The sequence below is a fragment of the Bos grunniens genome, chromosome 2 (assembly GCF_055505025.1).
Source record: "Bos grunniens cultivar Pamir isolate PY7600 chromosome 2, Bosgru_T2T1.0, whole genome shotgun sequence".
Classification (NCBI taxonomy): Eukaryota; Metazoa; Chordata; class Mammalia; order Artiodactyla; family Bovidae; genus Bos; species Bos grunniens.
Genome location: NC_141166.1, coordinates 100389044 through 100403743, shown reverse-complemented (window position 1 = coordinate 100403743; position 14700 = coordinate 100389044). Strand labels below are relative to the sequence as shown.

General features: G+C 39.9%; 1 protein-coding gene across 3 annotated transcripts in view; it reads left to right on the top strand.

Moving 5' to 3' along the window:
* The window catches only part of LOC147378406 (CD302 antigen), a 124684-nt gene that overhangs the window by 20532 nt on the left and 89452 nt on the right, over positions 1 to 14700 (top strand). For all 3 annotated transcript variants that reach the window (XM_086355213.1, XM_086355195.1, XM_086355194.1), the window contains exons 6-13: positions 568 to 708; positions 3110 to 3304; positions 4258 to 4415; positions 8493 to 8603; positions 9398 to 9486; positions 9635 to 9804; positions 11862 to 12061; positions 13482 to 13624. In XM_086355213.1, the coding sequence (XP_086211339.1) occupies positions 568 to 708; positions 3110 to 3304; positions 4258 to 4415; positions 8493 to 8603; positions 9398 to 9486; positions 9635 to 9804; positions 11862 to 12061; positions 13482 to 13624 (1207 nt within the window). The remainder of the gene's footprint in view (positions 1 to 567; positions 709 to 3109; positions 3305 to 4257; positions 4416 to 8492; positions 8604 to 9397; positions 9487 to 9634; positions 9805 to 11861; positions 12062 to 13481; positions 13625 to 14700) is intronic.

Sequence of the window (14700 nt, the reverse complement as noted above, 5' to 3'; positions counted from 1 at the left end):
AAAAAAATAAAATCATAGGCTTCTGATAAAATGTAGAATGTAAAAGTTAACACTAACTTCACTACCAAAGTATTCTACATACATATAATAAAAATGAGATATGTGCAATAGAATACCAATTCATTGGCATTTCAGTTAATAGAATTTTCTTAGTAAATAAATTCTCTATTATCTCAGTAAATAGAATCTTTAAAGATAATTTAATCTTAAAGCCTTGAAGGCATAACAGAATCATAAATTAGCATTTTATTGGGTAGGGTAGCAAATTAAGAACTACTGACTACAGGATATGACAGGCAGATTGGTTAGGGGCAGAGGTTTGGTTTTTGGCTTTGTTTTTTTAGTTAGCTACAACATATCAGAGTATTTCTACTCCTGTGTCCTGTATTTAAGAAGACATAGTTAAACATGTGATTGTCTATTGCAGCTTATACATCTCAATGTAGTTAAAAGTTTTAACTATTTCATGAGTTCCAATAAATAAAGTTAAGAATACAAATTATTTTTTCTAACCACCACTCTTGCCCTAACCTTCTTCTTTTAACTCTGAAAATCTTGCCATTTCAGATGTGCTGATGACACCTATCATTGGCAGATCAAGCTGTGCAAGAATGGATGCTGATTCGGGTCTGTGGCAGAGTTTTTCCTGCGAGGCTCAACTGCCCTATGTCTGTGAGAAACTGTTAAATAGCACAGTGGAGTTGACAGGTACCTTTCTCACTTCCTCCAACAAAGGTCTCAAAATTAGTTTTGTGAAATCAAGCAAATCCATTTCAGATACCTGTTTCCCCCTTTCCTTCACATGATACTGCCAATGCAGGAAGGTATTTGATATTGACCCTGTGGTTAGATATTATAAACTATACATGAATAAAGCTTTAGCTTGCTATATGCTCATAAGAAGGCAGGGATATTCTAGATAGGAAATATAGTTCTCTTCACAGGTGGCTGTTCTTTCTCTGGAGCAGTGGTTCCCCAGACCAAGAGCATCAGCTTCACCTGTACCTGTTAGAAATGCAGATTCTTAGGACGTACCCATATTTACTAAATGAGATACTCTGAGGATGGGGATCCCCAACCTGTGCTTCCAGGGCCTTCCCTGGTGGTCAGGTGGTTAAGAATCTGCTTCCCAATGCAGGAGACACAGTTTTGATCCCTGGTTGGGGAACTGAGATCACACATGCCATGGAGCAGCTAAGCCTACACACAGCTAGAGAGTCTGTGCACTCCAACAAAAGATCCTGCATTACCCAAGGAAGATCCCACGTGCTGCAACTAAGACCTGCCACAGCCAAATACATAAATAAATTTTTTTTTTAAGACTCTGGATTTAAAAAAAAAAAAGTTGCTTTGAGAAAAGAAAAAAGCCTTCCAGGTGATTCTGATACACTCTTAAGTTTGAGAGCCACACTCTAAGGAGAGGTCTTATATATGACCTGCCTCTATGGGGAGTGAAAAATGATGGACATAGAAATTGTCCTACAATGCCCACCCACCTCTCTGCTTTACCAGGCTGATTCTGACAAATGAGGTAGAAAGGAGAGGTGTAGACGGACAAAATATGTGCGCAGAGGTGTTTTTTCCCAGGGAGTTTGGGAGTAAGAGAGACACAGGACAGCTGAAACTTCCAAGGTCCAGAAAAGTTTGAGAAGTGTTCAAAAGAATGGAGGAGAGAAATATCCTTATTGTCTTGCTTGGGGCCGGCCATATACCCGGTATTTGATTAAATCCTCATTGAGTACTTAAAACTGGGAGAAGAGGTTTTAAATTATCTTGTGCTTTAAAGAATGTTGAGGGAAGAGAATAAAGCATAAAATTTCTTATCATCCAAATAGGAGCATAAAGCTGTTCTTTTAAGATTAAAAAATAATAGGGGAAAATGAACAGTCATCTTCCAAGTTGATTCAAACCAAATTTAGTCCATACAACAAAAGGCACAGCAGAAAGGACAGCACCAATGAAAATAAACCAGGTGACTTATATAGATCAAATAAATATCCTTTAGTAGCAATTATTAAGTAAATCATGATGTTTCCACATGATTGAACAAATGCATTTATTAACATAACTGTGCCAGCAGGAAAACACAAAGAACAGAACAAAATCATATGTTTACTTATCATTGTAATCTTGTAAAAATATGTATTCATAGAGACAAAGACTATAATATGAAAACAATTATTTTAAGTTCAATTGTGAGTGTTTTTCCCTCTGTTCCTTTATTATAATTGTAAAATATAATAATAAGTGCTATTTCAGAATCTTAAAGTTAATTGAGTTATTTTACAAGAGTGAGAAGGTGAACCTGGTTTTATCCTTTAGTAAAAAACACACTGTCCACATTTTGAAGATGTATTTTCTTATAACAAACATTCCAAATGGTCCAAATCCGTGAAGCCTGAATAGCTGAACTACTTTCTAGTTCTGTTAAGAGGGGTAGACGTATTCTTTATGGTTTATACCCCGCTCTTTTTCTCTAATGTTTTTGACCATCACTTGGCTAAATTTTATTATAGTCAAAACAAAGAATCCCTCATTCCATGAGGCCTGTAGGACTAGTAGAGGGCAGGAAAGAAGAGGTCCAGAGATGCTCTTTGCTCTTTCCCTTCACTGATGCCATTTCGTGGATGTGAAGTGAATAAATGTCTTATTATGTTCCTTAAATCTCTGCTTGTTTGTTCAGCCATGAGCATGAATGTACATTCCCTTGCTAAGCTGACCATACCTGAAAAGGAAGCTTAACGTTATAATCTCTCAAAGGCAGAGACTGGAGGGGAGCATCACAAATCCCATACCCAGGAAGAGATTTGTCAATTACTGACTTACCCCACACTTTTCTTCTGTCTACTAGGACTCAGGGAAATCCCTCTATAAATAGTCTATAGCCAGCCATATAGCAAATTTGTATCACTCTAAAGTCACATTATTGTCTGAATCCCTGCAGTCACTCTTATGATGCTGTGCACTGCATAAATTCATGTCACTGTACCATCTAAAATCCCGTTCTTCAGTTTTCCAGAAGCCTTATGATTCAGGAAAGAATTTGCAATGTTATTGATTCAAAATAGCTGTATCTTTACTGGAATATAAATAGCTTCTTTTCCTCCAGATATGTGGACATACTCAGATACCCACTGTGATGCTGCAGACTGGGTGCCAAATGATGGCTTTTGCTATCTGCTGGTCAATGAAAGTGATTCCTGGGATAAGGCGCATACGACATGCCAAACCTTCAGTAGTGACCTCATCAGCATTCATTCTCTAGCAGATGTGGAGGTAGTTGTCACAAAACTTCATAATGGGGGTAAGTTGTTAAGATATCCTCTTAAAAAGAGGTTTAAAACATTTTAAAGTATCCCTGTTTTCAGACTCTTAGAGAGAATAAAAACCTTACAGTTTGATCCAATTTTGATCAGTATTATCCAATAGAATTTTCTGCCGTGGTGGAACTGGCAGAAAATCCGTGCTGTCATTCAATAACCACCAACCACTTGTGGCTTTTGAACCCTAGAAAGGTAGCCAGAGTGACTGGAGAATTGAATTTTTGCTTTCATTTCATTTTAATTGATTTATGATTTTAAATAGTTGCATGTAGCAAGCGGCTACCAACCTGACGGTACAACCATTGACTGAATAATTTCCCTCGTCTCATAAGCTAAATGCTATTTAAATTCCTCCCGACACTTAAGTGATGATTACCTCGCTATTATAATTATTTGGAAGCTAAAAAATGAACAAAACACCAGAGAGCCAGTATTAAGGTCTGCTCCTACGATTCACCCACAGTAATAGTACAACTGAGGGACTTCACTTTGACTTTTCACTTTCAGATACCTATATTCTGTGCCAGCGTGTTGCCAGTTGTTTGACCTGGCAAAGCAGTACAGTCATTCAGTGATGAACAATATTCTTATTCTAACTGAAATATCTATGACTGTTAGTAGAATTTCATTATTTCTCATAAAGCAAGGTTTATCTAAACCAGGTTTCAGGAACACCCAGCCTACAGATCGTAGTACAGCTAGCTGTTCCGCCTGTGTACCCTGCCTGCATAAGTGACCTGAAAAGCCCTCTTCATCAGGCCAGCCTAACATATCAACATTGTTACAAGCTAATTACGAATATCACTTTCCTGAATTAAAAGAAAAAGAAATACCATCAAGACTGCTAATACCCCTTATCAAAATGTAAAAATCAGCAGTAGTTTCCATGTGGAAGTATGTGACTGAGTAACCAAACAAAACATTTTTCTTTTAGATGCTGAAGGGGAAATGTGGACAGGCCTTAGGAATATAAACACACCAGCCCTATTTCAGTGGTCAGATGGTACTGAAGTTACTCTAACTTACTGGGATGAGAATGAGCCACGTGTTCCCTATAATGAGACTCCCAACTGCGTTTCCTATTCAGGAAAGGTAGGAAACCTTGGATTTATTTATATCCTTACTGTTATACCTGATAATCTTATAATCAGGTGACTTTCATTGGAATATTTGTATTTAAACTAGGAAAGAAAATAAAAGGTAATCGAACTGTAGATTATCTTTCTAGTAACTGCTGAGAAAAGGTAAATAAAGCAATTACTAAAGAAGCAATCCAATTCCTGTCTGAGAGTATCTGCTCTGGTGTGAAAGAGATGAAGAGAATCTCTTTTGGAGCTGAGATTCTTGCGCCAAATGGTTTCTGAGAAGCTGCTTTCTCTCAGTAATATTTAGCAGGTAGCCACAATCTAACCAAATACCGTTGTCTCATGTTCAGGTCAAGTGTTATGGAAAATTCTGAAAGAGATGGGAATACCAGACCACTTGACCTGCCTCTTGAGAAACCTATATGCAGGTCAGGAAGCAACAGTTAGAACTGGACATGGAACAATAGACTGGTTCCATATAGGAAAAGGAGTACATCAGGGCTGTATATTGTCACCCTGCTTATTTAACTTCTATGCAGAGTACATCATGAGAAACACTGGGCTGGAAGAAGTACAGGCTGGAATCAAGATTGCCGGGAGAAATATCAATAACCTCAGATATGCAGATGACACCACCCTTATGGCAGAGAGTGAAGAGGAACTAAAAAGCCCCTTGATGAAAGTGAAAGAGGAGAGTGAAAAAGTTGGCTTAAAGCTCAACATTCAGAAAACGAAGATCATGGCATGCGGTCCCATCACTTCATGGGAAATAGATGGGGAAACAGTGGAAACAGTGTCAGACTTTAGTTTTTTGGGGCTCCAAAATCACTGCAGATGGTGATTGCAGCCATGAAATTAAAAGACACTTACTCCTTGGAAGAAAAGTTATGACCAACCTAGATAGCATATTAAAAAGCAGAGACGTTACTTTGCCAACAAAGGTCTGTCTAGTCAAGGCTATGGTTTTTCCAGTGGTCATGTATGGATGTGAGAGTTGGACTGTGAAGAAAGCTGAGTGCTGAAAATTGATGCTTTTGAACTGTGGTGTTGGAGAAGACTCTTGAGAGTTCCTTGGACTGCAAGGAGATCCAACCAGTCCATCCTAAAGGAGATCAGTCCTAGGTGTTCATTGGAAGGACTGATGCTAAAGCTGAAACTCCAGTACTTTGGCCACCTCATGCGAAGAGTTGACTCATTGGAAAAGACTCTGATTCTGGGAAGGATTGAGGGCAGGAGGAGAAGGGAACAACAGAGGATGAGACGGCTGGATGGCATCACCAACTCGATGGACATGAGTTTGGGTGAACTCCGGGAGTTGGTGATGGACAGGGAGGCCTGGCTTGCTGCAGTTCATGGGGTCGCAAAGAGTCGGACACAACTGAGAGACTGAACTGAGAAGTGAAAAAATGGTTTTATTAAAAATTAGGCCCAATAAACATCTTACTCCTATAGAGTTCATGAATGTTTATTGAGCATGTTTCAGTTAAGAGTCCAGGATAAGCAATCTTTTTTTTTACTTTATTTTAATTGGGGGCTAATTACTTTACAATATTGTGGTGGTTTTTGCCATACATTCACATGAATCAGCCATCTGTGTACATGTGTTCCCCATCCTGACCCTCCCTCCCCCGTCCCTCCCCATCCCATACCTCAGGGTCATCCCAGTGTACCAGCCCTGAACACCCTGTCTCATGTACAGGATAAGCAATCTTGAGCCAAAGGGACACAAGTGTCTCTATATTTTTGTTTTTAGCACTTTCCTGTGAACTGCTGTTTAGGAGGCTGATTGTATCACCCAAACTTCTAGAGAAGCTTAAGTGGAAGCAATAAATTGTAGGGCTGTTTAGAAGTGTTTCACTGGAAAAGATGATTTTCAGTTCAGTTCAGTTGCTCAGTTGTGTCTGACTCTTTGCGACCACATGGACTGCAGCATGCCAGGCTTCCCTGTCCATCACCAACTCCCGGAGCCTACTCAAACTCATGTCCATTGCATCAGTGATGCCATCCAACTGTCTCATCCTCTGTCATCCCCTTCTACTCCCACCTTCAATCTTTCCCAGCATCAGGGTCTTTTCCAATGAGTCGGTTCTTCGTGTCAGGTGTCCAAAGTATTGGAGTTTCAACTTCTGCATCAGTCCTTCAAATGAACATTCAGGACAGATTTCCTTTAGGATGGACTGGTTGGATCACCTTGCAGTCCAAGGGACTCTCAAGAGTCTTCTTCAACACCACAGTTCAAAAGCATCAATTCTTTGGCAATCAGCTTTCTTTATAGTCCAACTCTCACATCCATACATGACTACTGGAAAAACCATAGCTTTGACTAGATGGACTTTTGTTGGTAAAGTAAGTCTCTGCTTTTTAAAATGCTGTCTAGGTTGTTCATAGTTTTTCTTCCAAGGAGCAAGCATCTTTTAATTTCATGGCTGCAGTCACCATCTGCAACAATTTTGGAGCCCCCCAAAATAAAGTTTCTCACTATTTCCATTGTTTCCCCATCTATTTGCCATGAAGTGATGGGACCAGATGCCATGATCTTAGTTTTCTGAATGTTGAGTGTTAAGCCAACTTTTTCATTCTCCTTTTTCACTTTCATCAAGAGATTCTATTTCTTCTTTGCTTTCTGCCATAAGGGTGGTGTCATATGGGTATCTGAGGTTATTGATACGTCTCCTGGCAATCTTGATTCCAGCTTGTGCTTCATCCAGCCCATCATTTCGCATGATGTACTCTGCATATAAGTTAAATAAGCAGCATGACAGTATACAGCCTTGACGTACTCCTTTCCCAATTTGGAACCAGTCTGTTGTTCCATGTCCAGTTCTAACTGTTGCTTCCTGACCTGCATACAAATTTCTCAGAAGACAGATCAGGTGCTCTGGTATTCCCATCTCTTGAAGAATTTTCCACAGTTTGTTATGATCCTCCCAGTCAAAGGCTTTGGTGTAGTCAATAAAGCAAAAGTAGATGTTTTTCTGGAATTCTCTTGCTTTTTCGATGATCCAGTGGATGTTAGCAATTTGATCTCTGGTCCCTCTGCCTTTTCTAAATCCAGCTTGAACATCTGGAAGTTCACAGTTCATGTACTGTTGACGCCTGGCTTGGAGAATTTTGAGCATTACTTTACTAGCGTGTGAGATGAGTGCAATTGTGCGTTAGTTTGGACATTCTTTGGCATTGCCTTTCTTTGGGATTGGAATGAAAACTGACCTTTTCCAGTCCTGTGGCCACTGCTGAGTTTTCCAGATTTGCTGGCATACTGAGTGTAACACTTCCACAGCATCATCTTAAAAGATGTTTTTAGAAAGGTATAAAGCTGAATTTAGAAGGGTGTCACATTTAAAAGGATACACAGAATATCTTTAAAAGAATATGAAAGGTTGAAATGAGGTCCCACAAGCCACAGTGAACTGATGGCTTACCTAGATGGTTTCCAGTGTTCAAAACTGACCCTTATCACAACTGACTTTCTAAAATTTCATTCAAAGAAAGCATAGTGACTCAAGCCAAATAAATGTTAAGTAACGTATTTGAAAGAGAGAACTTTGACATCTGGACTGAAGTGGAGTTGGAAGGAAATTTTGATTCTACAATTCTTAGAGAGCAGTTATTCTGATCACTGTCTTCTTACACGTGAGGAGACTGAGACGGGGAGGTTAAGTGACCTGCCCAAAGGTATTAATCCGCGGACAAACTTTGGCTGTGTCCTATGGAAGGAGATTAGAACGCTGGCAAGTCTTTTTGGGCTGGGTTTTTCTCTCTTCAACTTCTGTATGGGTGTCCTTTAATAGTTTTTATTGTTACGCTTATAAGAAAATAAACTGCATCCCCATGGTGACCTTGAGGTGATGCAGAAGTAACAGGCTTCCAGTCTTGTCAGGTAGCATTTTCTAGGAGTATGGTCTCAGGTTTAATCGCTCAGTTATATTCATTCTCTCTGCCTCCCTTTCCTCCTTTCCCTCCTCCCCCTCATCCTCCCTGAGAGTTGTAAGAAGAAATTATCTTGATTTAAAATAAGTCCAATTCTAAATATATGGAAAATAATTTCTCTCGTGAAAGAAATGATTTTCTGTTTTTTTAAAAGCTCGGTCAGTGGAAGGTCCAGTCATGTGAAGAGAAACTTAAATATGTGTGTAAGAAAAAGGGAGAAAAATTGAATGACACAAGATCTGATAAAATATGTCCTCCAGAAGAGGTATGTAAAATGCCTGTGTAAATTTTTCTAAGCAATATTACACCTTTTTGGTTAGAGATGGTAACTGAATTTAAACAATTTAAACTTGGAAAACAGAAGAGATTACTAGCTTCTGTTCATTTACATTAGACCAAGCCAGAAGGCAGTGAATCACAGTATATCAGCATTCCTACAGAAGAGAAAAAAAGAGTTATAGGAAAAAGAATTACCTATTCATGAATTTCTATAAGAATATATGTGATTACTCTTCTCAATGCTGATTTTTTTTTTACTTCTACTCATATTATTCTTGTTCAAAAATAATTGAGCTAACAACTGTTATACTCTTAAAATGAACGAGGCATTGTGCTGTGCTAAGTCGCTTCAGTTGTGTTCGACTCTTTACGACCTCATGGACTGTAGCCCACCAGGCTTATCTGTCCATAGGATTCTCTAGGCAAGAATACTGGAGTGGGTTGCCATGCCTTCCACCAGGGGATCTTCCCAACCCAGGGATCGAGCCCACATCTCTTATGTCTCTGGAATTGGCAGGCAGGTTTTTTACCACTAGCACCACCTGGGAAGCCCGAGAAAGACATTGAGGGTAAAGAAAATTAAGACATACCTTCTGTCTGACACGGGATCACAAGCTTATGGAGGTTATCCATGAAATTATATCCCACCCTCATCATGTGTATGAATTCCCTGGCTGTGTCCTTAATTTCCATTAGTTGTAAGATGTTAACCTGTGTAGCAGAACCTTGCTTGTCACCAATTCCTGAAGACAGTGTGATGATATTTTTCCTCTGATTTAGGGCTGGAAGAGACATGGAGAGACCTGTTACAAGATTTACAAGGATGAGGTCCCCTTTGGGACCAACTGCAATCTGACTATAACTAGCAGGTGTGACCATCAGTAAACACGTACTAGTGAACTTTTAACTCTGGGCTCCTTTGCCAAATAATCTTCCTTAAAAACAAAGTTCATCTTCAATTTATATAGTAATTCTGTCGTTGTAAAAACACCTACTGATCTGACTTTCATTTTATAGATTTGAGCAAGAATACCTAAATGATATGATTAAAAAGCATACCATGTCTCCAGAAAAATACTTCTGGACTGGCCTGAGAGATACAGATGCAAATGGAGAGTATAGCTGGGCAAGTGTTGGTGGAGTAAAGCGGGCTGTAACCTTTTCCAATTGGAATTTTTTTGAGCCAGGTAGGTGCCTTAGCCTTTAAAGCAGTAGAATACAGTGATGTGAGAGACAGCTTTCCTCCCAGATTTATTCTTCACTTACCTTTGAAATGTGAAGGAGATGATGGTCATCTGGACTAGTCTTTCTATAGAACCGTAAATAGAAGCAGTGACCATGCCTCCCCTGTGAAATCCTCAGGGATTACCCAGTAAACGCTGGAAAATTTGGTTCTCAGAAACCACCATCTAATGGCATAGAACTAGAACTGTTGGTGTGAGTTTAACGTCTTTTCCATATAACTCTCAAACAAACCTGAAAGTCTCATCATGAGCACTTTACATTTTCACCTCTCTGCTTCTTAACTTCTTTCTCCAAAGTTGAATTGTGTTTCTTTTTTTCTCAAGGGGTGATAATTAAGGAGGCCATGAATTATTTATTCTGAAAGTTAGTTTATCCTTCTTTAGCCTACAGAATTGACCAGAATGAGCCATAGAATCAGGACATTTGAGCCTCAGAATTCCCTTTGGATTTTATTTTATTTTATTTTTTTAGAATTGAGGAAGCAGAGGCTTAGAAAGGTGATTTACTTGTCAAAGGTGACCTGATTATTGAACTAATAAAATCCTGATCTGATTTCTAAACCAATGCTTTTTAAAGGATTTTGACTTTGTTTGAGAGAACAGTTATGAAGCATTTGACTTTTCTTCCTTTGAATTATTTATATTTTCTTATGTTTTGTACAGTGAATCGTGAAGGCCATTTTTATAACATAAAACTTGGAGCATGTGAATGTATAGTTAAACACAATATTTGAGATAGAGAACGCCCACAAAATTTGTAATACGTGATCATGAATATAAATATGAGTGGTATTGATAATATCAAAGTCGTCTTTTTACTTGTGGAACATGGAGGATACAAGTGCTGATCCTGGTTAAATTTTATCTTAAATTAGAATGTTCTAATATACAAAACACATGCTTTCTTTTATTGACACTGTTATATTTCAGAGTCAATGTCAAATTCTTCCTGGATAAGCCTCAGTGGTTGAAAGGGTGTTCAGGAAGTAAGCTATAATGGCTATTCTCTCAGTCTGTAGCCAGAAAGACTGTCTTTAAGTTCTCTTTATCTTTTCACTCTCAGATTCAGCCAGTTTGGTCTGTACTGGGTAAGCCATGGCAGAGGGTAGACTAGGGGAAGATAGCACACCCACCCAGGTGTGTTGTTTTTCCCAGTTTTTTCCAGTTCCTTGCTCCTCTTGCTGTCCCTGTGTTGCGAGACATGAGACTGAGTGGCTTCTCTGTGTGATGGGATGGAAGTCATCCTCATTACTTTGCAATGTGTGCTCTTCTTGTCCTTTGCCTATATTAAGCAGTGTGACGTCATGGGAAAGGGGGCATGGTATTTTGTTAGCAAATTTGGGTTCCAGTTCTGACTTCACCACTTACTAACTATGATTGTGGGCAAGTCACTCATTTTTCATCTGGAGATGGATCTGACAATACAAACTATCTTTTGATGTTGTAGTGAGTAAATACAGTTCTGGCTGACATAAATAGTAAACAAATGAGTGTTACCACACATCTCCTTTTACCTTTATTGAACCAGCTCTTCCTTTGGATTTGAATCTGGGAGTGTTTTGTTTTGAGGGTTACTTAGTTTCTCAAAAACTGTTGCAAGTTGTTAGGCGAATACAAACAATTTAGATTATACAGAGCATCGTGGTGGTGTAGGGTTCAGCTCTACACACACACTGCCTGGATTTCACTTCCTGGTCAACCATTTACTCACATGTGACCTTGGACACATCACTAATCCTCACAGTGCCTCAGTCTGACAATAGAATCCTCTCTATGTGAGGATCAATTCATTTAATCCTCTTAGAATAGTACCCGGCAAGTACAAGCATGTCTTTGTATTACTGTCGTCATTATTATTGTGAAAGTACATTTATTTCCTCCATTTTCTTTCCTATTCTCGTCTGCCATCTTGAATCAAATGAGGAGTGTAGGCACTAGAAAGTATTTGTACTTAAATGTTCAAATGTAACTTTCAGTTAAACTTTTCCATTCAACCCCAGCTTCTCCAGGAGGATGTGTGGTTATGGCTACTGGAAAGTCTCTTGGAAAGTGGGAGGTAAAAGACTGCAGAAGTTTCAGGGCACTTTCAATTTGCAAGAAAATGAGTCAACGCTCTGAGCCCGAAAAAGCAGCCCCCAAGCCTGAAGACTCCTGTCCTGAAGGCTGGCACAGTTCCCCCTCAGGTCTTTCTTGTTATAAGGTAAGGTAATATTCTCATTCAATCCCTCAGTGAAGTCATCTCTCTCCTATCCTAGTCCATGTCCTTGCACAAACTCTGCTTCTCCGCAGACACATACATCACCTGCCAAAGTCCTTGTCAGAGTATCAGTAAACCTCTGTGTCAGAAAACCCATTTCCGTGTACACTCATATACTACCCAAAGGAGCAGGGCCAGAGTCAAAATGGTTCTTTCCTAGGGTTCTTTTGTTTTGGAAAGTTGGATAAGCTACATGCCATGGTGATACTTTGCTTATGATTCTCTTATCCCTCTAATTATTGTTGTCAAGTTCTGTCAGTTCTTACAAGTCAAAGAATTTGTTTTAGAATTCGTATCAGCCAACTGTTCCCACAAAGAAATGATTTCATAATTTCATACTATCTCAAAATTCAGTGGCTATGACAACGCTTAGTCTCATGTTCACAGATCTCTGGGACAGATAGAGTTTGAATGATTGAATTTGGGCTTTAATAGTCAGCTCTGCTTTCAGTTATGGGTGAGCTGTACTGGCCTCCAGGCTATCAGTTGGGGTCTGCTGCTCTTCAATCTAGTGTCAGGCCAAAGGTGGAGCAGCTAGCAGGGGCTTATTCTTCTCATACTGAATTACTAGAGCTGGAAATGCAAGCCTAACCCAGGTAAGCATATTTTAGGCTTCTGCTCACTTTACTTTCACTGCTATCCCATCGATCACAGTAAGTCACATGGCTGAGCCCCAGGTCAAGGCTCAGGGACTTATCCTTCACCCACCAGGAAGCCATGATGGCAAGAGTGTGTAACTATATCACAGGGACTAAAAAATCAGGACCAGTAATTCAACCTACCATTGTGTCATCTGCCCCTCTTCTACTTTTGAAATGACTGTGGTTCATTTGGCATAAAATTAGTCATCACAAACCAAAGGAACAGTCCAAAGTGGCAAGTTTTGTTTTGCCATCTTCTGTAAATGTTCACACACCAGTTCAGTCTGCCTTTTGATTCTTCTTCATCAAAAGTAGTCCTGTACTTGTACAGGCCTCAGTGTATTATGTTCAAAATTTGCCGTTAGTGCCTTTCTTTGCAGAAATCTACTCTCAGAGCATTCATGTGTATTCTTTATAACCTTACTTCATTTTGTCTCTCAAGATTCTTGGACTGCAAGAGGACATGGTGTCATGTCAGAACAGTTCCCCAGCCTGGCTAAGGAAGGTTATCCCTCCAGTGACAGTGACTGGTGCCTGTGCCAGCCTCTGGTTGACACTCTGAGCAGGACCTGTCTGTGTCACAGTGAATGTGCCTATACCTCAGTCTACTACACTTCTAAGAATCCGTTTCAGAGACCCACACATTCAACTGTGATCGACTTTAAAGTTATAAATACTTTATGATAATATAAGAGAACAAATTAACATTATATTTTGTTAAGCTATTTCATAGAGAAAGAATTGTAAGAAAGAGAAACTGGGAAGAAGCTGAGCGATTCTGCCAAGCACTTGGAGGACACCTTCCTAGCTTCAGTCACATGGATGAAATAAAGGAGTTTCTTCACTTTTTAATAGAACAGTTCAGGTAATGTTCAGGCAGCAGTTCTGATCTTTTAGAATGAGATCTTCTATCATAAATTTGACATCCTCTAAGTAACCCCCTGGAGAAGGAAATGGTAACCCACTCCAGTATTCTTGCTTGGGAAATCCCAAGGACAAAGGAGCCTGGCGGGCTACAGTCCATGGGATCTGTGAAAGAGTAGGACATGACGTAGCAACTAAATGACAGGTATTCAGAATTGACATGTTTTATTATCTAAAGGATCATACAGTGTTTTAACAGTCTTTCAACATCAAGCATTCTTACGTGCAAGATGCTATGAGGGATCAGAGCCTAGAGGGACAGAGTCACCACCCTTTGTGTAGTGTAGTGAAGTCCAACAGTGGGGGTAGGAAAAATATGGTGGAAAAATCTAGAACATAGGTAAGGAGAGGCCATGGGAATTTAGAGCAGGGAGGAAGTGTTTCTGGGTGGTACCTCCGGGGAAAATATTACAAAGAACGATGGTTCTTAGAAAGTAAGGCAGGGGCTTCTGTGGTGGCCCAGTGGTAAAGAATCCACCTGCCAATGCAGGAGACACGGGTTCGATCCCTGATCCTGGGAAAATCCCACATGCCAGGGGGCAGTTAAGCCTGTGTGCCACAGCTATTTAGCCAGTGCTCTGGAGTCCAGGAGCTGCAGCTGCTGAGCCCATGTGCCACAACTGCCAGAGCCTGTGCTGCACAACCAAAGGAGCCACCACAGCGAGAAGCCCACGCGCTGCAGCTAGAGAGCAGCCCCAGCCCTGCTCACCACAGCCGGAGAAAAGCCCATGTAGCGATGAAGACCCCGCACAGCCAAAAATAGATGAACAAGTGTCATTAGTGTTTTAAAAAGGGATTGTTTGAACGGTAAGATGTGAGAAGGAGCCAGGGAAAACAGAACATAAGCAAAGGAACTGAGACCAGAGTACGCAGATACGGTGAAGGAAAAGTGAGCCTACAACATCGCGAGAAAATGGAATTTGTATATGAAATTGGAATGTCCTTTCTTGCTAGGGAAGGAGTTTAATCTTAAGTCAATAAGCAAAAAGCATTCAAACAAAAGCAAAGTGTGTGTGT